Source organism: Cottoperca gobio, chromosome 20 (assembly GCF_900634415.1).
Source record: "Cottoperca gobio chromosome 20, fCotGob3.1, whole genome shotgun sequence".
NCBI classification, from domain to species: Eukaryota; Metazoa; Chordata; class Actinopteri; order Perciformes; family Bovichtidae; genus Cottoperca; species Cottoperca gobio.
Window position 1 is genome coordinate 6,941,332 of NC_041374.1, and position 26,616 is coordinate 6,967,947.

Below are 26,616 nucleotides of genomic sequence, written 5' to 3' on the forward strand. Positions count from 1 at the left end.
ACCTGACACCATCTCCAGCCTGTCACACTCACAGCCTCACCTGCCCGGCTCGCTAAGCTCCAGTCTCACCATTTCCCCAGCGGTTGACGCTGCCCCGCCATTCACACGCTCATCCTGGTGTTTTTGGACAATCAAACCTTTCCTTCCCTCAACTCCCTGTCTATCTGCTTTTGGGTCCGATACAAGTCTAAACCATAACACCTTTTATGTTCACATCACAGCAGTTACAAAGAAGGGTTAGGGCAGTGGTCGGGAACCTTTTTGGCTGGGAGAGCCATAAAAGCCAAATATTTTTTTATGTATTTCCTTCAGAGCCATATATTTAATAGATTTGAATGCAACTTTATGCGTGCATTTTTTAAGAATAACACTTCTCCGAGTACTAAAAGCGCTATCAGTGTTTCATTGAACACGTGTTCTTTTATTAAATAAACTAAATGCTTATGTTATTTATCTAATTTATGAGCACGTTTCAGTGTTTACTGCACGTGTCAAACTCAAGGCAATTATATCTGACCCGCGAGAAAATATCATATGTCTGTCATAACTGGCCCGCCGGTTTTGGTAATTTAATCAATGCATTGGCACAACCACGGGGAAATACATTCGAGGAAGTATCTAAATATGTGAATGAAATGAAAGTTTTTGGAAAGCAAAGGGAAACACACCACAGATCTCTGGGACGATGTGAGCTGGACTGTTTGTGCGACATAACGAAGCATCTCACTGTTAAACCTGCAGCTTCAGGGCCGTGTGATCACAGACATGTATGATGCCAAGCTGCCTGTGGGAGACTCTGATGCAGAAGGAAACTTTGGTCACTACGTGTTTCCAAACACTGACAAACATCTGCCACCTCTGTGTTCCCGACAAGCATTCTGCTGATCAACTGAGACGCATTTGCCGACTTTGCAGCTCAGAAATTTAAATTGAACTGCTCAGCAATCCGTTTGCAGTTGACTTAAATATGTTCCTTATCTTTTTGCACTTTATCCAATATGTGTATCCTGTTCAATAAATGTGGACCGTGTTTGGCCCTCGACGTAGTCCCAGTTTTTAATGTTGGCCCTCTCTGTGATTGAGTTTGACACCCCCGGTCTACTGCTTGCTTTGTGCAGTTTCTCCTCTGCTCGGTTTCACCTACGCACACACGTGTGAACACACCTTAACCTACAGCCAGAGACAAAGTGGAGGAAAGGAGAGGGGAGAACTAAAAACAAATCCGCTGATAAATGTTTTACTTTAAAATGACACAATATAATTATTTATTACTTGTTAATCATGTTAAATGTCAGCTCAAAATTGTCTGCGAGCCATATTGCGTTATCGAAAGAGCCATATATGGCTCGTGAGCCATAGGTTCCCGACCCCTGGGTTAGGGAGTCAAGGGAGGTGCAAGTGACATATCAGGCGGTGAGGAAGACAGTCCGGATATTCATAACGGTGCAGCTGTAGCAGAGTATCCTGAAGGCCGTGTTGAACCTCCTCAGCCCGTGAAGTCAGCTTCTCTCCGGCCGACTCTCTCCATCGTTGTCCATTGATGGTGATGGAGGTGTGTCCTTCTCCCTGTCGCTTCCTGCAGTCCACAATTGGCTCCTTTATTTCGCTGACATTGAGATGGAGGTTGTTGTTCTGGTACCAAGATGTCAGGCTGTGTTTATTTTGTTAACAATAACTACAGGCTTTTTTTCCTCCTTGAATAAAACCAGATGAAGACGACAGCGACATCATCAAACTCTAACTGATGATATCAGCATTTAATATTGTTGATATTTTTAATACTCTTTTTATTTTCTTCACATTTCCCCTTATCTTCCCCTCTTGCTGTCACTCTCTCCCTCTCTAACACACAGAGCAGGCGCAGCAGAGCTTCATCCGTCTGTTCTTCGTCTTCAGTCCTGACAATTGTGCTATTATGTTGCATAAACCTGCGGCTTGCTACACAAATGAATAGCAAGGCTGCATTATTAATCATTCCACCTGTGTTTTTCATCAGATAATGATAAGATACAATCTCATGTGAAATAAGTTTGGATAAAAAAAACTAAATTATGGGTTTTGACTAGAATAGAATAGAATAACTGAAACAAAAAGACTAAACTATCAACTGTTTCCATTGACAACACAATACTGAAATAGTTAAAAGGCCCAGAGTTTTAGTCAACTAAAACAGGAAGAGGTTGACTAAATATGAATTTTGCGCAGGGCAGGGAAACACTGTACTTTATCGGTACTTTGTCCTACACACTTATTTCACAATATAGAAACAATAGGTCTTATATGCTTTGGCCTAAATATAAATAAAACAATCATTTAAAAAAAAAGAAATCTGTCAAAGTGAACCCGTTTTAGCCATTTGCGCATGGTGGGAAATATTAGAGTGTGACACATCAAAGCCTCTCTGCTAGTGTGAAGGAGAATAGCTTCTTACAAGGACTAAATAAATATTCACAGAGTGATAACAGTGATAGTATGTGTTATAGAGGGGATTTTGCCCGGATATAAACACAGGTGTGCCTTGAGACTTTGGCTTGGTCTTTGGTGTGCCTTGGCCACAAAAAGTTTGGGAACCACTGCACTAGAGTATTCCAATATGTACTCTCTGAATGCTCGGAAGGAGCCTCTGTAGGAGGAATCGACTTGGAAAGGCCTGCTCTACCAATATCTGTGAATGACTGCGAGCATTTTAAATCAGAATGGTGTGGGGTGGTACTTCTCAAATGGAAAAATTAGATAGTAAAAATGTAATCAGCTGTGTGTGTGTGTGTGTGTGTGTGTGTGTGTGTGTGTGTGTGTGTGTGTGTGTGTGTGTGTGTGTGTGTGTGTGTGTGTGTGTCCATGTGCATGTTACCACAACATTGCAAGAAGGTTTCACATCTTGTGAGGTGTCGATTCCACACACGCTTGGCGAAGTTCCAAACTCTTTGGAACTGGGAAAGACCATTTTGAGAAAGTGATGATGATGGGAAATATGAAACATAGGCCTAAATTAGGAAGTGGGTCATCCTCAACTGAGGAAAATAACAATTGCCAAAAAGGACAGCCAAGTTTAAGGTTTCATATCATATGTCCCCTACACAAAGAAAGAAAGGACAAAGCAGGAAACAGAATATTGCACATCCTTTGCAGTGCCGGTAGCAGGGCATCACCCCTCGTCTTTTAACAATGGAGTTCACAGCATGGACTTCGGGTAAACCGTACAGTAACCATGATGCCCTGCACAAACTCAAACATGCACAGGCAGAATAGTCATTTGATATTTTAACCTTTTACCGTGTGGACGGCCCACCGGCAGGCCCGCAGTGCATTTTCACAGAGGTTGTATCTTGCCCTTTGTTGTGTACAGTCCACCATGCTGGACTGTACACAGAACACCCAACTGTTCTGACATTTTAACCTGCACTTGGTAATACTTGAAGCTATGTTCCTATTGTGTTTTCCAGCTCACCACTACCAGCTATACCCATCTTCAGGCATCTTTTTCAACAAAGAAATTCAGGCAAAGTGTATTTTATTCAAATTCAGACCACTATTACTCAGTGCCAGAAGCACTTGGAGTAATTCTTCAACATTTTGCAAGAACAATAAGAGAGTTATCTTTTGAATGAAACCAAAATCATGCAGCTGGTGCAAATGATTGAAGAGCAGCTAATAATTTACTTTGGGTATGTCGTTTGTAGGCGTTTTCAGGTAAATTCCCCCACACTGAATGGTAAACCATTTTATGGCGGCTAACCTCCAATGCGTCAGAAACATCTTGAGGGTTGTTGGCTCATACAACTTCTGTAGGGCTTAGTCATATGAGGGAATCCTACTTCCTATGACACATTGAACTCTGGCAGGCAACCTTTATTAGAGTCATAAAGACAACATCCAAGTCTCAAACATCTGATAAGATTTCAGCTTATGCAGTTTGTATTGGACCGATCAGCAAACCATCATGTAAATAACTTGATGATGATTATATGGAATGAAGCATCCATCGATGACTGTATGAGATATCTTTGTTATTATTATAGAGCTGATATTCAAGGATTCAAGGATAATTTATTGTCATTATGCAACACAGGGTTGCACAAATAGTTGCTGTTGTAGCTTAGTCCATTACATACACAAGAAAACCATGACAAAACAGAACAGAACAAACACAGCAGGGATTCCTGATGTGCTCTTTTTGAATCAGCAACGGGAGGAACGTAAACAGACACAAGCAATGGTGAAGATTATTTGCCAATATGACTCTGTAATGTGAGGGCTTTACTGACATAATCTTAATGTTACTGACCTGATCTTAAAATCCTGTAAGGGGCGGGATCTTGCATACTTGGAGCTTGCTAATGTTATTAATGTTCTAATAAGCTACGACTACATTTGTAAGTTATGGATAACATGTCTGTGTCATCTGCATTAACTCCTCTAAAGGTTGCTAGATTGTTCAACTCTCATACTGTAAATGCAAATAATCCTCAAAATGAAATAAATCCATTAAAACATGGACTCGTGAGGTGAACTGAGGGAATGTTATACACGTGTTTGCACTACAGCGCTGTAATCTCTACTGCAAAACAAGGAAATAGAAGTTCACACATCAGCATTGTAAACACAAATTCACATTCCTGGAGAGTCCAACTTTCATAATATGTTACTATTTTAACCACATGAGCTATTTTTAGCTCTGCAAAGGCTGTGGTATAAAAATAGATTGCAGACTCTGAGGAACCCTATATAAGAAGAGTTCACATGATTACATCATGTCTTAATGTTCGCTGGAGTTTGTACATGTTTTATTTCTTATTTGTTCTGATTATGTAGCAGGAATAGAAGATGCAAGCCTCCAGGTGAATGGAAGCATTGACAATATTATTAAATTCTTCATTTATAAGGCGGCTGATTTTCTAGTAGTTGATTATTCAGAGTTTGATGCACACAAAGCTATATCTTTAGGGCTACTGAGAGAGTACATACTATAGATCATACGACCATATGTGGTGATATAATGAAGATTTGTCAGAGTCCAAATACGTCCAACTTTTCATCGGATCGGAAAAGTGAACATATATAGATACACATGTCTAACCTATTGATAGAGTATCACTTACTTATACAAAATGTATCAGACGAATGCCCAACGAATGCATAACATATACAAAAATATGGCGTATACAAAATATCGGCAACACGCTGGTGTACGTAGATATAAGGTAAGGTATAAGTAGTGTTCGTTAAGAGCTCGCTGTGTTACGCTGGGGTGCGTTGTTGAACGCTGATGTTTTGAACATGTTCAAAATTACCGGACGTACCCGACGTGTGGTTCATAAGATATGCAGACGTTACGTTATGTTAGACATACGTGAATACGGAATACGTACGTGAATACTTACCTACGTAAATACCTACGTGACTACATTAGAGGTACGTTAGATAAAGGATACGTCGGCTGACGGTGAACCCTACAGCCAATGTATTGATAACGAGTGGATAACCTATTCCGACCCTATGTTAACATTATGCCTGACGACGGAGTAACTTATTAAACGTGTTTCTACAGTACAGCTAGCGTTCAGCATGTTAGCCGTTCTCCAGCATCAGCATGACGTGAACCAGATGGCACTTTTCCAGCTCCGTTGGCCAGACGCTCTGATACGTTTTAAATACGTTTGAACATATACAGATACGCATGTCTAACCTGTTGATATCGTATCACTTACTTATACAAAATGTATCAGACGAATACCCAACGAATGCATAAGATATACAACAATATGGCGTATACAAAATATCGGCAACACGCTGGTGTACGTAGATATAAGGTAAGGTATAAGTAGTGTTCGTTAAGAGCTCACTGTGTTACGCTGGGGTGCGTTGTTGAACGCTGATGTTTTGAAAATTACCGGACGTACCCGACGTGTACTTCATAAGATATGCAGACGTTACACAAAAGTTATGTTACGCTAGACATACGTGAATACTGAATACAGTACGTCAATACAGTACTTATTACTTTATTTCTTATTTGTTCTGATTATGTAGCAGGAATAAAAGATACAAGCCTCCAGGTGAATGGAAGCATTGACAATATTATTAAATTCTTCATTTATAAGGGGTTGATTTTCTTGTAGTTGATTAATCACTGGTACGTTTTAAAAATTCTACTTCTACTCAGCTGATTATGGTATTGAACTCACAACTTTATGGTGTTCTGTCATATAATATTGATTAGTTCATCTTTAATGGATTATTTGACTCTTTTTCTCAAAGTAAATTCAGCATGAATATTTTCTGGATGTTTATCTTATGTGTAATGGGACCTACAGCACAGGAGCAGCCCACAGTTTTAAAGTCATTGTGCTAACTTCCTTGGCTGATAACATTTATTGCCAGGTTACAGCCACTGTATGAAAACCTTTAAACTGCAATGTGAGATTTTGTCAGGAATTAATAAAAAATATATTTTTTAAGAAAGTTGCTAGATTGTTCACCTACTATAAATGCAAATAATTCTCAACATGATATAAAGACCATTAACGTATGGACTCATGAGGTGAACTGAGGGCATGTTTTACACGTGCTTGCACCACAGCGCTGTAATCTCTACTGCGAAACAAGGAGATAGCAGCTCATACGTCAGCATTGTAAACACAAATTCACATTCCTGGACAATCCAAGTTTCGTATTCTTTCAAAAACTATAGACTGTGGTATAAAAACAGATTGCGTACTCTGGGGAAACCTATGCAAGAACAGTTCACACAAGAACATTAGGTCATGATGTTTGCACATGTTTGTACATTTGTTAATAGTTAACCTATGGATCAAGGTTGGATAGTTAAGCATCAACCACTCTTTTTGACATCTAGTCAAGAAATCCTCTACTAGTACTTACATACATGTACTTTCAGTGTATGAGCATGCATTTGTTCAAGTTCATTTATGTATACATGTACTGTATATCAAGACACATTTACGTTGTTCCTAATGTTTGGAAGGCAGACTTGATTGTCAAATGTAGGATTCATGTAAAACCTTTAATACACGTTAGTTTCTTACCTTGACAATGTTGCTTCTGGCCACACATGCCAAGTACTGTAAGTATTGCTTTATACACACAAACGTGTATCCGTAAACTTCTATATTAAATGTGAAAGTCTAACCATAAAGCACAACACACAATCTCAGAATGTTGTTGGTTGCGTTGCATTGTGGGTAATTAAGGCCTCATTTAATCAGAATGTCGCCACGTTTAGATTAAGGCAGTTTTGGTACAACTTTTAGTGTCAAATGGTGTTTTGGTGTCAATACTCAGGTATTGCAAAGGCAATAATATCACTACATTTCAAACACTGACTTCCTGATCAACTCACAAACTGCACTATAAGCACAGACTGTAAAACAGACAAGCATGAGCAATACTATATCTGAGTGAAGTCCACAAAGAATTAGAATAGGTTTTATGATGCTGTAAAACCATGATGTGCTCTATTTGGTATTTTGACAAACGCCCTGCAATGACATGGAATGTATTATATTTGCTCCTGGATACAAAGCTGTAAAACAAATATTTATTTAATGATACAGGACATTGCACTCCTCAATAAACCCCTACCCCCTACTTCCAACACCCTTTCTCACACCACACCCATCTTCGACTTCAGCCTTCATTTTGATCTCAAAGTAAAGTAAAGTTTGAGCGTAAATTGGGGGGGGGGGGGGGGGGTCAAACTTTCATTATGTTCTCAACTACACACCTGTAAAGTCAAAAGATTGGCGACAAAGTGTCCTTGGGCAAGATACTGAAACCCACAGCCATTGGTGTGTGAGTGTGTGTGAATGAGCATTAGATCATGAGCAGTTTGGCCCCTTGTATGGCAGCCCTGCCATCAGGGTATGAATTGATAAATGTGGGAATGTACTGTAAAAGCACTGTGATAGATAGGCACTATAGAAATGCAAGTCACCATTTACTTTGAACAGGCGCCCTGAGCAGTTGGGAGTTTGGTGCCTTGCTCACAGGTACTTCAGCACCTTCTTCATGATCCTGCCTCTTAGCTTCATGCTTATTGAATTTAAGTTGGGCTTTTATTGTGCTCACGCAAAATGCGTCAATGTAGGCAATGAGGGCACGGCTCCGCGAGCAGGAGAACTCAGCTTTCTCGGTCATTACATCAATTACGTCAATTTATCCCTCAGTACTGAATGGACATCCACATACAAAGGGCCAAAACCACTTACTGCAGGGTGATAATTGATTATTTTATACAATGGAAAAAACAAATGGAAAGCCATTTCACACATCAGCCAAATAAAATTAAACATCTGATGACCTAGTTGTGTGTGTGTGTGTGTGTGTGTGTGTGTGTGTGTGTGTGTGTGTGTGTGTGTGTGTGTGTGTGTGTGTGTGTGTGTGTGTGTGGGTGTGTGTGTGTGGGTGTGTGTGGGCTGGAGCTGCTGTTGGGTTTCTGTTTATGTTGGGTTAATTCTAATGAAGCAGGTGGTTTTAAATGTATAACTGATAATCACTTATTCATAGGCTGCATTTACACATTTTCTAATAAACAGGACAGGATGTCAGTGTTGCCAACTAATCTGTGATTTAGCAACTTTTGTAGCATGTCCTGCTAGCTAGGAAAAGTCTTTAAAAGTTGTAAAAATCTAGTTTACTATCGCTGGCTCACCTACCTAAGCTTTCACCTTGCTTAACTTTCTGGCTCATTTCCAGAAATATTGCTCACAATCGCACGGCATTACACAATCCTTCCCGAGGGGAAAGTCCCAGAAACGCCCGGCAGCACTTATAAGGAGAGAGACTCAGTGCAGAATCCAACACACTCTCACTGAAGTTCTTCAGACGCACCACCTGAGCTACAAAGGCAAAACGCTAAGACCGGCAGAGGCAGCACTCCAACTTTAAGAAAACATGACGAAAAGCAAAGTGTGTCTGGCAACTCTATGCTCCCTCTTCATCCTCACCACCTTTATCGGCAGCACGCAGTCAGGTGAGTCCTTCAGCTACTGAGAATACATGTGGAGTTTCCTTTCTGTCATCTCTTTGGTAAATGTAGACTGCGTTTAAGAAAGGATATTGTCTTTTGCTTTATACTTTATTTTTGTTTAAAATTTGTGTGTGTCTTTGCAGTAAGCTGCTGCCTGAGGTATACCAGTCGTCGGTTTCCATGCCAGCGACTGCTTGGCTATACCATCCAGAACATCAACACTTCCTGTGACATCGAAGCTGTTATGTGAGTAAACAATTTGCTATCATGTCAGACTATAATTCTGCAAATTCAATAGTAACAGCAGCACAGTGAGCAGGTGAAACAAAGCTAGATCAAGGTAGACACATTTATAGACAATTCAGGCCAGTTGAGCATGAAATAAATTTAGAATTAGGGCTTCAATTAACAGTCATTGTTATTGTCACATAATTAGCAGAACATTTTCTCAATTGAAACATTCCTATCCCATTATTCAAAAGCACAAGGTGACAGGATCAAATGTCTTGATTTGTACTATAACAGTAAACATAAAATAATAATATTCAATTTGCCTTTATGTACATTTTCATATTTGAAAATATTAGACACTTTATTTTCTTTTGATAGACTAATCAATTAATTGATAAATTGACAAATAATTGACAAATGAATCTACTTAGAATACAATATAAGTTAATGTAGTACAGTGCAATGTGCAATGAACTACCCACTAAATGTACCTGAAATAGAACATGTGGAAGTTCACTTAAGTTATTAATGTATGTTATATTAAAAGATTACATTGATTCTGCTGGTCTTTATTAATTCTTTAGACCACAAACAAATATACAGTGTGTGTGTATTCATATTGAGTGTTTGAATTGTGTCAAAAAATGTGCTTTGACTGAAGTGAAAACAGATAAATCCTGATTCTTCAAGGTCACACGTTAGAACGCAGGCACTAGACATGACTTAATACAACTGGGCGGGTTAGCTTGTGCATCCTAATTGCAAAACACACCCTCGCTTGTGTTAAACTTTTATTAATCATAAAGTGCTTCAGGAATTTCTGAGAGGAGTATGTTCACTCAGTAACTGTTGTAAATACCTTCCCCATAGTGGGGTTAATAAATAATCTGGAATGAGACAGAGGGAACCTGTTTCTCTGAAGTGCACCCATGCGCTTCATGTTTGATAATGTCTTCTCTTTCTCCTGTTTTCCACAGATTCCACCTCCCAGGGAGGTTTATGTGTGTGGACCCGTCAAACCACTCGACTCGGAGAGGCGTGAAGTGTGTGGAGTGAGTACACTCAAGTCTCTCTAGCTTTATTTAGTACTTTAACCAAATCCTGAACCAGAATAATAATGTTGTGTTTCCATTATTCTTTGTAGTGAACGGAAGAGGAAGAGCGGTCTACTCGTCGCAAAGAGAAGCGCAGGCAGCACCAAATCATCATAAGCTCCAGCATATGGCCCAAGAACCCTGATAGGGACTATTGTGTGATTTCTTTTGTGAAATTATTATATTATATCTTATTTAATTTGTTCTGTTTTATAAACAGGGAAGTGTTTTTAAGAATAAACACTATTATTATTATTATTATTATTATTATTATTATTATTATTATATTATTATTATTATTATTATTATTATTATTATTACGTAGCAAACTGTACTGTGTAGCTCCAGAGCATCAATCAAGATGTATGTTTATTTATTTAAAGACTTTTTTTAGGTCAGATGAATGAAGTATGAAAGTAATTTAATTTAATTTAATAAGTCAGTTGAACACAAGGACAACATCTCAATGAAAGATGAAGATGAGCACTATGCAGTAGATGAAGTGTAACCGTTGTAACGTTACTAACAAGACATTTTATTTGTGTTCTATAAAAAGCATTTGTCACAATGTTTTTACCCAAAAGACCATGTTGTCTGGCTGATCATGAATGATGTAATGAAGTTCCAATAAAACATAACAATAATTTGAAACGTCAGATTCAGAAATTCATTTCAAATAAGGCAACTATACATTTTTAAAGCCTGCCCGGTTTATCACCTTGTTCCAGCTCTTCAAATCACCATTCAAATCCACAATATTCTAGATGTCTTTCGCTCCAGTAGAATTTCCCCAAAATGTAACTCTACACATTTAGTATCATTTGAAACTTTGGGGGAAATTAAAGTCTTGTGGGTTTAAACAAATTTGGCTACATGAGGATTAGGGGATTAACATAGACATTTATAATATAAGGAAATGCTTACAAAGAACACAATGATGCTCTCAGTGGTTACATAATAATGCAGACGGTATGATTTTCCCGCCATAATACATTTTAGAATATACCTCCGTTATTTACTGGTTTCCAACCAGCTGATTAATTTCTTAATACTAAAGATGTCCATACATACAGTATAAACTGTCATGACATGTTTTCTACCATCCAGCTGCGCAGGAAACCTGTCTATAAGACTGAAATTAGATTAGACAAGTGAAAAGATAGGCATTATAAGTTTACAGTTCACAGTTTGAGAAGATGAATGTGATCTTTTCATTAAACCCAACAGCAAGTAGAAGGACCCAGACACATGTTTTATTAATCTAGTATTTTTGATGGGATCAATCACTCCCTTAATTCAGTCTGCTCTATGCTAATCTATTATATGATATGATATTATTATTATTATCTTTCACCTAATTGTTACCTGTCATTATCACTGCCCTATTAAAGAAGTCAGAGGCAGAGCTCACAAGCTCATTATGGAAAAAAAAAATGTTTTCTCACACTTAGTCATAACTTGGTCTTCCAGTTTGGTTCTAACAGTTCAAGTTCATTTTCCATTGCAGTTAGACCAGTAAGAGCAGCTGATCTAGTTGGTATTAAAACATAATGCAGAAGTTTCCAAACCTCCCACACAGAGAGGATTGTATTTCCTTTCCATCACAGTCTGTCCATGTCATTGAGGAGCACTCTGTCCTCACTGAGATCTTCTCTGGTCTTCAGAGCCTTGCGGAGTTTCGCCCAGAACAGCTCAGGGTGCTCCCCGGCTTGAGGCCAGCTCAGGTAGGTATTCCTCTTCAGCAGCTTCCTTATGCGGTAGTAAGGGGACAGCTGAGCGTTGGGAATCTCCTCCAGAAACACCATGATCATCACATCCTTCCGCTCATCGAACAGGCGGAAGCTGCACGGAGGAAACAGGCAGATGGATCTCATCACATCCTGTTTCTTATGTTAATGTATTGGATGTGACTGTCTATTAAAACTGATTAATCGACACATCTTTTCATAACAAAATTCAAGCATAAGCGTATCATTTTTAAAACTTATCTGACATTACTTTTGCTTCTTTCTTAAGTTCCTGAAAGTTTCAGGTTTTTGAGATCATTTTCAGCTTACAGAAACTTAAACTGTTTAATTCAAATGATAAAAACTTCAATTGTTTATGACTTGAGGTGTAAAAGTTGGTGTATAAATAATAAGAAAAGCGTCAAAGTGCAATTGAGACGGACTCAGTAAATAATCATGATGTACTTCGTGAAGCACGTGAGTCATTTGTCACTCAAGCTTCTGCTGAAGAGACAAAGAAGCCTCAGAAATACCACATTTCCATCATGTTTCCATATCGTTTTTCATCGTTGTCACTGGCGCTTATTTAATTATATCATCTTGTTGCGTCCTCTTCATCTGCGAGGGCACTTGAATTAGCACCACCAAGTGTTTACCTCGATTGTAAACACACATTCATTTGCATTTTCTTTTGCACATTTTCTAGAAATTTGGTTAAAATGAGAAGATTGTTCATGTAAAAAGCATACGGTAACTATAAAGACCCCACTAATATGCATTGCAAGCATAGCCAGTGACTAATTACAAACGTGCTTCATACAGAGTTAGAAAATCGTTGCACTGCCATGTGTCTCAGCTCAGATACGTTTAAAGTCAGCTCACAAGTTACCTGGCCACCTGGATCTCTCTGGAGCACCACTCACTCTCAAGGTATTTGCGACTGATGACACAGATGGTCTTCCGGCTTCCATAGATGGCATCTGTGATGTTGTCTACGATGGGTTTACCTGAGGAAGAGAAAAGGAGAAGAACAAGGTCAGTGAATAAATGTATTCTCCTCTTTAGTTCCTCTGATGGTGCAGTACAAAAAGTACTAGGGTGACACCTTCTGGGGTATACATGAAAGTACAAGTATTGTTGCACATATAAGTAACATATTGATTGACAGATGCACACACTGAAATCAGATGGCTGTGTATGAAATCTATATGAGAAAAATAAAACCTTTTACATGCAAACATTTTGTTACTGCCAGTTGACTCAAAATCCCATAATGCACTGCAGATATATGAGATTATAGAATGTGTATATCAGTATTACAGCTGTCTACAACTCAATTGTTAGGGCATATTTGATACATATACGAAGAGAGCAGCTGAACAGCTACCCTAACAGTAACTGTCTTAAACTAAAGCTGAGCCACTCAGTTGTTTCTGCTAGTGTATCATGTAACATGTGGAACCTGCAGCTACATAGATAAACAAGACTAAGCGCTTTCAGCCATTCGGCCAGCTGTGAGGCTGTAGTCAGGGGCACATTGGTGCTTTGAGCTAAGTGCTAATATCAACATGCTCATAATGACAATGCTAACATGCTTATGTTTAGCGGGTATAATGTTAACCATGTTCAACGTCTTAGTTTAGTGTGTTAGCATGCTAACATTTGCTAATTAGCACTAAACACAAAACACTGCAGCGGCTGATGCGAATAGTTTTGCAAGTTCTTGGTCATGAATCAAAGTATTGGACAAATTAAAACTTTGACCTGATTACAATTTCAGGGACCAACAGAGTTAGTACGTTTCATCTTGAGCTAGACGTGAATGTGTGCATATAATCAACGAGATCAACAGCTATTTGATGTCTTGCCATGAACAATTGCTGAGACATTTCTGTCACAAACTCAGTTGTAGGGCTGTCAATGAATAATAAAGGAAGGCTCACCTGGTTCGAAGTCTCGATGGTGCAGACACAATCTGAAGCCATGCTCTCCTTCCAGTTTTGGCAACATCTCTCTGATGACCCATGGCTCATCATGGGTGTTGTAGGAGATGAAGGCGTCATACTGATTAGGAACTTGATTGTTTTTATACTTTGTGTCAAAGAGCAAGGCCAGGTAGACGTAGTAGGCGTAAGTAAGCTGCCACCTCAGGAAATGGTAGGTGAAGGACACCACCATAAACAGGAGTATCGTACATGTGATACAGATATAGTAGATTAATTCAGTGTCCACTGTGCAGGGCCGTACGTCTAGGTCCAACAGTTTCATACCTTTAAGGCCTGAAGGATAGTTGCACACAAAGTTGTAGGCGTCAACAACTTGTGTTTGTTTGTTGTTTAATACCCACTTGAGGAACCAGGCGTTATCACAGTTACAGGTGAAACTATTGTATTCAAAATCCACGTAAACAAGAGCCGGTAGGGACTTCAATACTTCTTCACTGAAAACTGAATATTCATTCTTTCTTGCCTGTAGAAACTCCAGCTTAGTAAGGTTGGCATTTATAAAGAAGTCTAGAGAATGAAGACTTGTGCTAGATATGAAAAGGCTTTTAAGGCTTTTAATTGGGGAAAACAGATCCGGAGAAAGATCCAATAGGTCATTTGAGCTAATGTCAAGTGTTTGAAGTCGAGGCGTGTAAATAAACATGTCTTTGTGGAGGGATAGAATTTGAATGTTCCTGGCATTGAAAACCAAAAGATTAGTCAAACCTTGCAGGAAGTTGCAAGGCAGTTGGGACTTCCCCCTGTGGTGTTGTCCTGGAATAGCCAATATCTCCAGATGGGACAAGTTAGAAAATGGTGGATCAGACAGATGTGAATCTTGCTGGTAATGAATGTGATTCTCCCTCATATCCAACGTAATTAAATTTATCAGATCATGGAAAGCATCTTTGTAAAGTTCATGTTTTTTAATCGCATTCGATTGCAGTTTAATATTAGTTAGATTTGTCAATCCAATAAAACACCCCTTAAGAAGTTCCCCTATTTGATTTTCATGTAATGACAAGTTCTGGAGGGATTGCAATCCCTTAAATTCCTCCCTTTTAATGGTGGTGAGTTTATTTCCATTCAGATGCAGTTGTTTAAGATTTGGCAAGTATTTTTTGAAAGCACTTTCTAATTTGGTGATGCTGTTGCTCTGTAGCTTTAAAACTTGCAATCGTATTAAATCCTTGAAAACACATTCTGGTAGAGCTGAGATTGAATTATGTTGAAGGCTGAGATGTTTGAGCTTTGTCAGATTGGTGAAATGACAACATTCAAGTGTCCTGATGTTATTCTTGCTGAGATCCAGCTCTTCAAGTCTTGGTAGATTTCTAATTTCAGCTGGAACAGATGAAAGCTTGTTTTGACTAAGAGTCAAGATCCTCAAACCTTGAAGAGATCTGAAGGCCTTGTCTTGGATATTTCCGATTGTATTCTCTGCTAAATCTAACTCTTTTACATTAATACACAACTGAAACATATTCAAACTGACAAAGAAGAAGTTGTTACGTCTGAGTTGGAGTTTAGACACTGTTGGCATGGTGCAGGAAATGTTGATTAGCTTTGTAAGATGTGAATGTTTCATTGCATTCATCCTCAGAAACTGTCAGTGAGGAGTTGAAGGTCTCTTGTAATTGTTCCATGACATCAGAAGTTATTTGAAGCCCACTAATATCAAGAGTGGACACTTGACTAAGAAAAGTCTTGTTACGAACGTCCCATTTTATCTGCAGCTTTTTAGAAGAGTCGCTAATGTCCAACCAGGTGAGATTTGGAAAAACATCTGCAGTGATCCTAAAGTGTGAAATGGGATTTTGAGACAAATCAAGGTAAGCAAGTTTTAGTGAGCTGTTTGTTAGCTCCCACGACTGAAAAGTGGTTAATTTGTTGTTTTTGACTGACAGCTCCCGTAGATTCGGCAGCTGCTGTAATATTGAATGAACTTTTGTTATGTGGTTCAGTTTGTTGTTGGAGATATCCAAAAGCGTCAAGCTTGTCAAGGACCTAAACGAGGTGGATGCCACTGCTTCTATGCCATTTCTAATAATTCTGAGTTCTGTGAGATTGCTCAAACCGTCAAAAAGATAATCTCCAAGATTAACAAGTCTATTATTATTTAAATTTAACGTCTTGAGGGAAATTAGATTAGCAAAAGCGCCTGTTTCTATCTTCGAAATTAAGTTATGTTTCAGGTCTAACTGCGTCAAAACTGGTAGATTTTGGAAATCTGAATCTTGTATTATGGAAATTGTGTTCCCAGACAAGTTAAAACCTTTTACTGTTGAGGGAATGTCTCTAGGAACAGCTTTGAGTTTACTCCCAGAACATATGGCAGTATTATAACTGATTCGGCAATACTTGAGTGAATATCCTGTGACTGGAACAACAAAACTGCTGATATTAAGCAAAATGAATATAAAACTTCCTCGTTTTGGCATCGTTTTACGGTCTTTCACTCCAGGACTCATTTTTAAATCGTTGCAACAACAAGGAATTGCAATTTCTCAACCTCCACGTAGTGAATAAGTCTGCAGAAGTTGATCCTAAAAATCCAATAAAACAAACAAATAAAAACCATCAAAAACAGTTACAAACTACAAATACTGATACAATTAGAACGTTCATACTCGACATAAATGATCACCACATGTAGGTGCAGTATATCATTTGAAAATCTGAGCTCAGACAGTTTTTTTTAACCTTAAAGATGGTCGAGAAATAATTCTTGCTGATACTCACAAAGACAAGCTGGTTAACGACTGATGTCGTATCCATAGAATCTTGTAGTTTAATTATCTTTCTTTGTTTGAATAAAATGTTCCTGTTCCTGTCAGAGTGGAAATGACATCTCTTTCCTCTTCTCTCTGGCCTTTTTGTATATGGATTATGTGAGGAAGTGAGAGCAGAAGGCAGTGCTGCCTGTTTTGTTGTTATTATTAGTAGAAACATGAATTTAAAATGTATAGTATATTCATGCCTCTGAGATTTTATTGAAAATATGAAATTCAGAATTTAGATTTGAATAATATTGTATTATTATGTATGTAAAGGCATTCCTTAGAGAACATTAAACTACTTATTATATGTCTTAGATGTTAATGTTAATTCCCTTTATCTAAAGTAGTAAACTATCCTCTATTCCAGGGGTTTTCAACGGGCGGTACGGGGGCACTGGAAGCAATATTTTAGAAAGGGGGGCGTTCATGTGTTTTTGGGTGCCGTTTGTTTCAAAGCAGAGGTGGGGAACCGCCGGACCAGTTGATCCGGCCCGCGAGGTATTTCATAAACATACGCAAAAAATCGAACTCCAAAAACAAAATCTAAATCTAGACAGCAATAGAATAAAACAGGCGGCTGACTGCTTTTCCTCGCCAAGGTCAGGGTCCTTGAACACAACACGAGCGGAGTGTGTCATCACGTGATCACGTCAAGTCAAAAAACTTAGATATTAAACGAGACTGTCATTGACATCAGTGAAAGTTTGCCTGGTAAAAGTTTGAGAACCACTGCTCTATTCCTTCTTTTACTTTTTATTTTATGTGACACACTTCCTCTAAAAATTACAGGAATGGTGCCTGGCCTAAACCAAGTGTAAGAATGTCCAGCAAAAAACTTCCTCTTCTCTGCTGCCAGAAACAGTATCTTCATCAGACAGAGAAAATATGGACCACAGTGTAGAAAATAGCCTAGCCTGTTCCAGGAAAAAGTCCTGCATTCAAATTTAGAAGTTAAAGTACAAAAATAGTACAAAAAGTACTCATTATGGAGCAAAATGGTCCATTTAAAAATAATTTATATTATATTTAGGTGGGGCTAATTATACTGCAGGGTAGCTTAATCTGTAATAATACATATTAATGTATTAGTTGACTATATTTTCTAACAGTAATATGATCCTGCAAAGTAACCTTAATCTGACAAATACATATAGTGGAGTATGAAGTACAATATTTGCAGAATAAGCTCAAATTTAGGGAAGCAAATCTGTGCTTCTCTTCTATTGGAAACTGAAACTAACAGAAAACTGTTCTGAGACAGTCCCAGACAAAGCAAGGGTAAGCGAGGGGGCTTAGGGAAAGTGAAACAGCGCTGCCGGTCAGAGGAAAGACTCCAAACTAACTAGACCACATTGATCAGCTCTTGCTTGCTTTGTGTCTGGCAGTGATTACGACATTTGCACACGACGTGAGCCTTCAGATAGCCTCCAGTCAATCAAAAGACATAGCCTCCGGGAGTGCACATCAGAATGAGCTAATATGACAAAGATAAAGCGAAGGAGTTCGCTCAAATATTGGTAACTTGCCATACATTTTAAATGTTACCAATCCCTCATTCTCCACAGCATCCCAGCTAATGGTGGGTCATTTAAAGTTTTAAACTGTAGGAATGGTTAACCTTACTTAACCTTGGTCGCTCACTTTAGCATCAGCGGCAGTGCTAGCTAGCTCCGAGCTAGCTGCTAAGTGCTTTGCGTTGAGGTGATATTTCAGGTTTGAAGTTCTCCGATGGTTCGAACATTCTTTGCTGCATGAATCTCACAGAACGGAGCATCAACAGTTACATCCGGGAGTTTATTAAATGTAAACTTTCCATTCACTGGGCCAAGTAACGTTTTCTCATCCGCTTCATCATGTTGACGAGGCTGCTGTGGCCGCGCCGCGTCGGTGACGTAAAGAGTCAAGGGGCATCTAAGAGCGTGATCAATCTGCGTAAATGTTTTTGTTGCCATCCATTAAAAGTGGCAATGTGAAGCGGCACTATGACACAAAGCACAACGTTTTTGACCAAACATACCCACTCAAGTCTGAGGTCACAGAAAATAAGCACTCAGAGCCCAAAATGATCAATCCACCGGGATCCTGGCCCACTCACTCACTGCCCAACAACGTGCTAATGAATGTTCCCTCAGAGTTGCTTGGATTTTGGGTCAACACACAAACATTTTTTTTTTTTTACTGATGGAGGGGCTGAGTGCATGAGTGCAGTAGCTGGAACTTTGCTTGAGGGAAAACAAAAAGAACAGCTTTGGGACAAAATAAAGAAAATAGCTATGTCAGCATAAAAGTGAAATATAACCCCCTTCATAAGGCACTATGTGTAGGCTTAGCTGTAGACGAGTCCACTGATGTTTCTGACAATGCTCAGTACCTTCCAATTAAAGCTGACATTCTGCAATAATCATTAGTGTTATTTCTGGGTTTCAGACATCTAGAAAATGACCAACAAGAATATTTTAAGTACATTAGCTTCAAGTAGGTATAATTATTTAAGTGCAGAACAATAGCTTCAAATAAGCCTGAACACCAAATCCGTTCTCACATTAGCGCGTTGTTCCCTAATACTAAGCCTGTTTGTAACTGGTACCGACAAAGTGTCTTCACTTCACCTTTCTCTCCTCTGCTCCTCTCCGTTTCTGTGCGGAGGAGGCTGCTTTCACATCAAATCAGGCATTGGGGGGGTGAGCGCAGGGTTGTGTTTCGGTTGCGATTCGCCTCTGGAGCGTGATGCCGGTTTGTGTTTCTCCAAAAGTTTATTCTGGTTCAACTTTTCAATGATCCTGTGAAACTTTAGCAGCAGCGCTCATAAGACTCTTTTTTTCTTGAGACAAAAGAAGATAAAAGTTTACTTACAATTTACTTACAATTAAATACAAACTAACTAGTTAAATACAAGGTCAGTGCAGAGGAATGGAAGGATTATGATACACACTTTCACATTTGGGGCTTGAGTTTGCAGCAAAGAGGAGATAGATGGAGTTGTTGTCTTTGGCAGTTGTTGTGCAGAGTTTTCTTTTTTATGTCAGCTGACTTCGGGTAGACTTTGGCTCCCATCAGAAAGCAGAGCTCAGCAGAGCTTGGTTTACTCTCTTGCTCTTTTGTCAGAGCACTCAAACTACAAGTGGGGCTTGTGAGCATCACCTTTTGCCACTGAAACCTTTCTGTTTTCAGTTGGCACTGAAAAGAGACAGAGAGAGACAGAGACAGACAGAGAGAGAGAGAGAGAAAGAGAGACAGACACAGAGAGACAGAGAGAGAGAGAGACAGAGAGAGAGAGAGAGAGAGAGACAGACAGACAGAGACAGAGAGAGAGAGAGAGAGAGAGAGAGAGAGAGAGAGAGAGACAGAGAGATAGAGAGAGAGAGAGAGAGAGAGAGAGAGAGAGAGAGACAGAGAGAGAGATACAATTATCTATGGAGTTCCCAGTGTTAGCCGATATATTGGAATAGTAATTTGATAGTGACTAAAAACTATTTACTGGGTTTGCATGTATCAATCATCATTTTGCAGGTAAATGATACAAACACAATGGAGTCAGGGGATTACAAAATTCAGTAGGTTTCATATTCACTTCAGCCGAGCAAAACATAGCAAGAATCAGATCCAGCCACGACCTTTCAAACAAAACTGTATCCATGAAACTGCTTCTCGGTTCTCTGCAGTAGCTCCCACTGTGTCAAAGAGAAGAGCTTAAGGTGCCGTTTCTCACTGTGCGACCAACATCAGCAACACTTGTCACCAGCAGGGGTCTCTATTGGGAAAGGAAACTGTAGCCGTCCTCGCTCTGTTCACTGCTTTACTGCATCTATACTGTCTGTGCATACATCCACCTACAGAGGAGACGACGCTGCCATGAATGAAATCATAAGATCTGATTTGATCTTCACTACTTGTGTCTTCTTCCATCATTATGACTGAACTGTATGGGCGATGCAATGTAATGTGTGTTTATGTGTAATGCACACACACACACACACACACACACACACACACACACACACACACACACACACACACACACACACACACACACTCACACACACACACACACACACACACACTAATGTAGTTCAGGCAATGAATCTTTAATGATTTGATTAAATTGAATAATGTTCTTATCACACTTTAATTAAATGATCACACTGACTCAATCTACTACAATGATTTAGCTTAACATCCCACTGGTAAACATACATTACAGGAAACATTAAAGTCCAGTACTTTAGCGGATAGGAGATGAAAATGAAAACATCCTCATGAATATCCGGTATGAGTTGACTGTGCAGTGATTTTGTAAATGTTAAAAAAGGAAGTAAGATTAAACTGAATATGGAAACATAAGACTTAGAGATCTTTGCACTGACTAAATTAACAACCAAAGTGTTGATTTAACCAAATTCCAAAGACGATATTCTCTGATTTACCTTTTTGCTGGCACCTTGAAACCATGACACTCTTTCTGGAAACATTTTTTTGCTGTTGAAAAGCTATTTTGATATGATGGAGGTAAAACCTCACGGGTGGAATTAGGTGAACCAACCCTTCAACACTATATTCTTCCTGATCCAAAGGGTATGTGCAAGACCAGCAGGCTCCATACTCGCCTGTCCACTCCCTTTGGTTTGGATTCGACTGCACTTTCCAGATAGAATCCCCCCTTTTGGATAAGCCTCTTTTCATAGAGGACATTGACATGTCACAGTAAGAAAAGCACAGGTGTAAATATCACGGTCAAGCTGTCATGGCTTACTGAAACAATGGGCTTATTTCTATTATGACAAGTGAAAATGTTGGCTGTCAAAAAGGTCTGTTGAATTGAATGCACGTTGCACTCGACTGTCAGATTTTTCAGAAATTTGTCTTGAGACACAAGAGAAATGAAAAAGAGATATTTGTATTTTCTCTTATTGTTATGTGTCTCCCTTCTACGGCTTGTAAGGACGTACAAATCTTCAAGTTGAGTCACACAAAATGCTCAAAGTGAAATCAAACAAAACTAATCTACAGCCACACTAGTGACTTTCTGAGGCTGTAATTCTCAGCATTTATAGCGGTATAGCAGAAACCGACACAATCACTAAGCTTTATGCAAATGATGCGCGACGAGTTTACCAATAGGCCAATGAGCGTATGATATCAGGTTAACAGTGTTAGCTCTGTTGCTGTTGTTTGCCCTGTTTTCACTGTTAGCAGCGTTAGCCGCAGCTGCTGGCACATGTTGATCCCTCTATCATAGATATGCTCTGAACATCGCATTGAGAAGTTAACTTTTAGATAGAAACTAAAATATTGGACAGATTAAAAATGTGGCTTCAAGATGTCTGCTCTCCTTTCAAGGTACAGCATACATAGTAGTATTTAGGTGGAAGGTTTGGTTGGTTATAAATACCCTGACTGCATACTGTCTGATACAGTGACCACTTAAACCAACTTAGAGCAACTGAACTGTTTTGATTTACTCTCACTGCTCTCATATCCGTCATTTTTGACGACAGCAGACAGCAGGAAATGATCTGCTCAGCAGCAAACAGCAGACTTACACAGTTAAAGTTAAACACAGTTAGAGATCTGGTGAACATAGTGGAGCATTGAGCAGCTAAAGAGAGCCAGATACTTCCCTCAGGACTTGGTGGAGACATAAACAGAGGGTGTGAAAGCGGGTGAATATGAATGATAATGTTGCTCTGTTACTGCTGGATGTGTCAATAGGCAAATGTTTGTTAACACTTTAGCCATATGAACTTGCTCCCACTGCCCCCAAGTGGCCAAAAAGAAATCCTATTTTATTACTGCAGGTTTAAGGAGAAGGTTGTATTGTGTGAAAACAAGTGAACCATCACCATCTCTCATTAAGCGAGAAAGACAGAAAGAAAGAAAGATAGTTTGAGGGTACAAAGAAAGTATCTGTGGAGCGGAGGTGGATTGTTGCTAAGGATTGATCAAGTTTTCTTGCAAAGCAGCAGAAGCAGAAAGTGTGTAGGGACCCCATGTTATTGTCCCCCCCCCCACACACACACACACACACACACACACACACACACACACACACACACACACACACACACACACACACACTCTATCTCTTTTATACACTCATACGGCCTGATTAAACATCTTCTGAGAATATCTTTTCTCCATCATATCTGCATGATTCTATCGCTCCAGAGGGAAATGATGTGCGCGCGAAGCAACCCACGGTGCGCGTGCACGGTTTAATCATATCTGGAGAGAGAGAGAGAGAGAGAGAGAGAGAGAGAGAGAGAGAGAGAGAGAGAGAGAGAGAGAGAGATGCTGTCGGGTGTTGAGTCCGGTGTGACTTATATCCTACTCTGCTGCTGTCGGTAACGGACCGGCTGCGCACACACCTACACACACTTCTCTCCCTGTGTCACATACACACACACGCACACACACATACATACACTGGGAGGACCGGATTGGCGCACTGGGAAGAGGGGAGGTAAGAGAGGGAAAGACACACATGTCAAACCGGATAGAGCAGAGGAATGTAGTCTACCGGATTCCGCTACACACACGCCCGGACTGTCCCGCACTGAGGGCTGCGCTGCGTTAACGGGACACGACACTGGGCTGAGTCAGGGGCGGGAGCACCGGACCAGGATAGTGTAAAAAAGGAGTCACCTGGCTGCGTAGGGAGGGGAGGAAGGGAGGGAGGGAAGGAGCACGGCGGGAGGGTGTCCGGCTGACAGCGCTTTGTTTTGGGTTAACAACAACGGAGCGCGCGCAACGGAGAGTCGGCGCAAAGTTTCCTCGATGGCGCTGGTGATGGAGCCGGTGAGCAAATGGAGCACAAGTCAGGTGGTGGACTGGATGAAAGGTAGGCTATAGAAAAACACGCACACGCACACACACACACACACACGCACGCACACACACACACACACACACACACACACACACACACACACACACACACACACACACACACACACACACACATGCCTTTATGCTAATTCTAAATTAATAGTCAAACATCACATAAATGACACACCTGTATGCAGATAAACAAACACGGACACACACACACGCACACGCACACGCACACACACGTACACACGCACTAACACACACGTACAAGCACATTCTGAGTGATCATGACTGATGAACAGTAATGCAGGGGAGACAGAGGCTGGCAAGATGTTATGGTGCGTGGGAGTTGCGTGAGTGTTTGTGCGTGTGTGTGTGTGTGTGTGTCCATGAATCATCCTGGCACCTGATGATCAGTGGGAGATGATGTAATGTGTGAGTGACAGCAGGAAACCCAGCCAAACTTCACTGCTGAGAGCAGGGGCGGGTTTAGGAACTTTAAATACTCAAAGACTCAAAGAAGGAGTTAACATTTGGGTAATCAGTCGAAATAATAATAATTAATAACTGCTGTTATAATGGACAGATTGGGATACATGCATGTAAATTACCTCCCACCCCTCATATGTAGGAGCAATACCCCCAGTGATTCCAACTTATTATTCTAAGTTGCTCTCTCCACAGTTTCATAATGAAATGAAAATATATTTAAACTTCTCAACCGATGGGCTGGTTGGACCTTGTGGGTGCACATTTTCCTCTACCGCGGTGCTGCGATGCAGCAAAACCAACACTAGGTCGACTTTAAAGGCCATGAGCTTTAGAGTGGCCCTCGCTCAGACCTTACCACTTCCACAGGGCCGTAGACATGTGCGCTCTCTCTCTTTCCCTGTGTTACGGGCCCCCCTGCCCCCTGTTTTGTTGTGTCCTTCTGTGGTTGTTTGCTCTGTCTTTGTAGTTGATTTTTTGTATTTGTGTTATTGTTTTGCATCACTTTGTGGTTATTTTGCACACAAAAAAAACTAAATGAGTATTGTATTATTGAAAATGAAATTGAGTTTTGTTTACAAGAGTACTTGTGATACCTTGCAGTGATCAGACTACAGATTACAGTCATTCATAATTCAAGAGCCAGGCTGATTAGTTTTGTACCCAGGGGCCTTTGTGAACATTTAAAAACTCTTTCACACATTAAAATAAAAGGCTATTGCTGACATATTGTGCTTTCCAGCGTACTCACCGCTGTTTGGTTGTGCATCTTTTGTTATTTCTTTGAATAAAGGGCCATTGTAGGCAGTGTGACGTACTCTAGGCCTATATTTCCTGCATTTCCCACATAGGCACACTGGAGTTCGATATCATAAAATAAGGATAAAAATGGGATTTGGTGTCAGTCCCTTAGGAAACAATTGTCTCTTTAGGCTCGATGTTTTTGCACCAATCATAGCTTGTTCATTTCATTTCTCTGTAATTGCAACACACAAGTTGTTGCCAATATATTTGTAACATGTTGTTAACCAGTGCCAATATCACCCAGACCTTCCCAAAAAAACCACCTGCCAAAAGGAGACCTGCCACAGTAAAGACAAATCCATCAATCAGATTTATTATCCCACCTAATTTGTTTTAAATGAATAGCCGAGTTTTAGCTTTGATGCCAACACTTTAAGTACAAGTGCAATTAAAAAAGTAATATGTGTCCAGTTTTACAAAAAAAGGGACTATGTGAAGGTCATGCAGAACTTGCTTTCAGTGTGGGGGAATTTACCCGAAAATACCTAAAAACGACATACCCAAAGTAAATTAAAAGCTGCTCTTCAACCATTTGCACCATATGCATTGGTCTCATTCAAAAGATAACTCTCTTATTGTTCTTGCAAAACAGTCAGAATTGCTCCAAGTGCTTCTGGCACTGAGTAATAGTGCTCTGAATATACTGAATTTGAAGAAAATAAACACATTTTTTTGTTGAAAAAGATGCCTAAATATGTCAATAGCTGGTAGGTATGAGCTGGAAAAGTTCAGGTTCAAATTTCAGAACCAAACCACAAAAACACAACATAATAGAGAGGTTTTTCTAAGACGTTTCCAAGCTGAGCAATTTGGGGATATTATAATATTTATTAATAAAATATTACTTATATTGCTCATAAATAACTATTATATACCCATATTCCCTGTTAGTAGTGATGACACAGAGTAAATTAAGTATAAACACATATTTCTGTGTTTATTTTGTATTTTCTTCTGAACTTGAATATAATAAATACAATCTTTAAAAAATAAATAACATTTGTAAAGAAAAACAAATTGAAGACGCCAACAAAATCTTCAGCATTTCATTGGCTACACGATACGCCAGTCATCGGGAGACTCTGTTGCTATTGGCTCGGTCTTTAAACAAAAGAAGAGGGGCTGGCACTTCCTTATCAAGTTGACACTCATTGGCTATTGAAGGCTGTAGATAAGGCATGGAAACTCCGATTGGCTCAAATGAGGTGTCAATCGAACGCTTAGAGGCCGGTCTCCATTTTGGAATCAGACGCACAGCACTGGATGCGCTGCAATGAAGTTTTTACCGAGTATAGACAGTGAATCACACACAATGATCAGCTGATTTAAAAATATGCAACAGCTGTTTATGGGCTTTTTTCGATGTGACGATGTTAATGATCAATATTGTTTTTTAGTGGAATCGATGTATTGGACCTTTGGCAATGACACAGGAAGTGTTTTCTTTTGGATTATTACTGATTACAGGATTATTATGAGGCTTCATAGGTGAGTTGGCTCAAAGTTATGATTTTGATTTTGAGTTTGCTTGCTAGTTTGAGGAGCTGATTGTACCTGCTGTTGTGATTGTGATCTCAAAATCTAAGTAGACGAGATTCTAAGCTTTCTAATGGGGTATGACATGGGTACCACATCCAGCATGGTGGACTGTACACAACACATGGCAAAATAAAACTCCTGGTGGGCCCA

The 26,616-nt window shown here is 39.7% G+C and overlaps 3 protein-coding genes across 3 annotated transcripts in view; 2 read left to right on the top strand and 1 right to left on the bottom strand.

Moving 5' to 3' along the window:
- Window positions 1-8,866: 8,866 nt before the first annotated feature.
- On the top strand, window positions 8,867-10,641 carry ccl20b (chemokine (C-C motif) ligand 20b). The gene is made up of 4 exons (XM_029458091.1): window positions 8,867-8,992; window positions 9,133-9,235; window positions 10,198-10,272; window positions 10,365-10,641. The coding sequence occupies exons 1-4, from the start codon at window positions 8,914-8,916 to the stop codon at window positions 10,429-10,431; spliced, it is 324 nt and encodes a 107-aa protein (XP_029313951.1). The 5' UTR covers window positions 8,867-8,913; the 3' UTR covers window positions 10,432-10,641.
- Window positions 10,642-10,828: 187 nt separating this feature from the next.
- On the bottom strand, window positions 10,829-15,756 carry tlr22 (toll-like receptor 22). The gene is made up of 3 exons (XM_029457383.1): window positions 13,985-15,756; window positions 12,931-13,048; window positions 10,829-12,156 (listed from the first exon to the last, which is right to left on the bottom strand). Exons 1-3 carry the CDS (start codon window positions 15,621-15,623, stop codon window positions 11,916-11,918), a joined length of 1,998 nt encoding a protein of 665 aa, XP_029313243.1. The 5' UTR covers window positions 15,624-15,756; the 3' UTR covers window positions 10,829-11,915.
- A 7,768-nt stretch (window positions 15,757-23,524) lies between these two features.
- cnksr2a (connector enhancer of kinase suppressor of Ras 2a) overlaps window positions 23,525-26,616 on the top strand; it is a 50,209-nt gene continuing 47,117 nt past the window's right edge. Inside the window, exon 1 of the mRNA XM_029457382.1 lies at window positions 23,525-23,644. Coding sequence (XP_029313242.1) covers window positions 23,581-23,644 — 64 coding nt within the window. The 5' untranslated portion in view covers window positions 23,525-23,580. The remainder of the gene's footprint in view (window positions 23,645-26,616) is intronic.

Coding starts and splice junctions, on each gene's coding strand:
- ccl20b (XM_029458091.1), top strand. CDS start 8,914: ATGACGAAAAGCAAAGTGTGTCTGGCAACTCTATGCTCCCTCTTCATC. Junction 8,993..9,132: donor TATCGGCAGCACGCAGTCAG/GTGAGTCCTTCA, acceptor GTGTCTTTGCAG/TAAGCTGCTGCCTGAGGTAT. Junction 9,236..10,197: donor TGTGACATCGAAGCTGTTAT/GTGAGTAAACAA, acceptor TGTTTTCCACAG/ATTCCACCTCCCAGGGAGGT.
- tlr22 (XM_029457383.1), bottom strand. CDS start 15,623: ATGAATGCAATGAAACATTCACATCTTACAAAGCTAATCAACATTTCC. Junction 13,049..13,984: donor CCATCGAGACTTCGAACCAG/GTGAGCCTTCCT, acceptor TCTCTTCCTCAG/GTAAACCCATCGTAGACAAC. Junction 12,157..12,930: donor AGAGAGATCCAGGTGGCCAG/GTAACTTGTGAG, acceptor TCCTCCGTGCAG/CTTCCGCCTGTTCGATGAGC.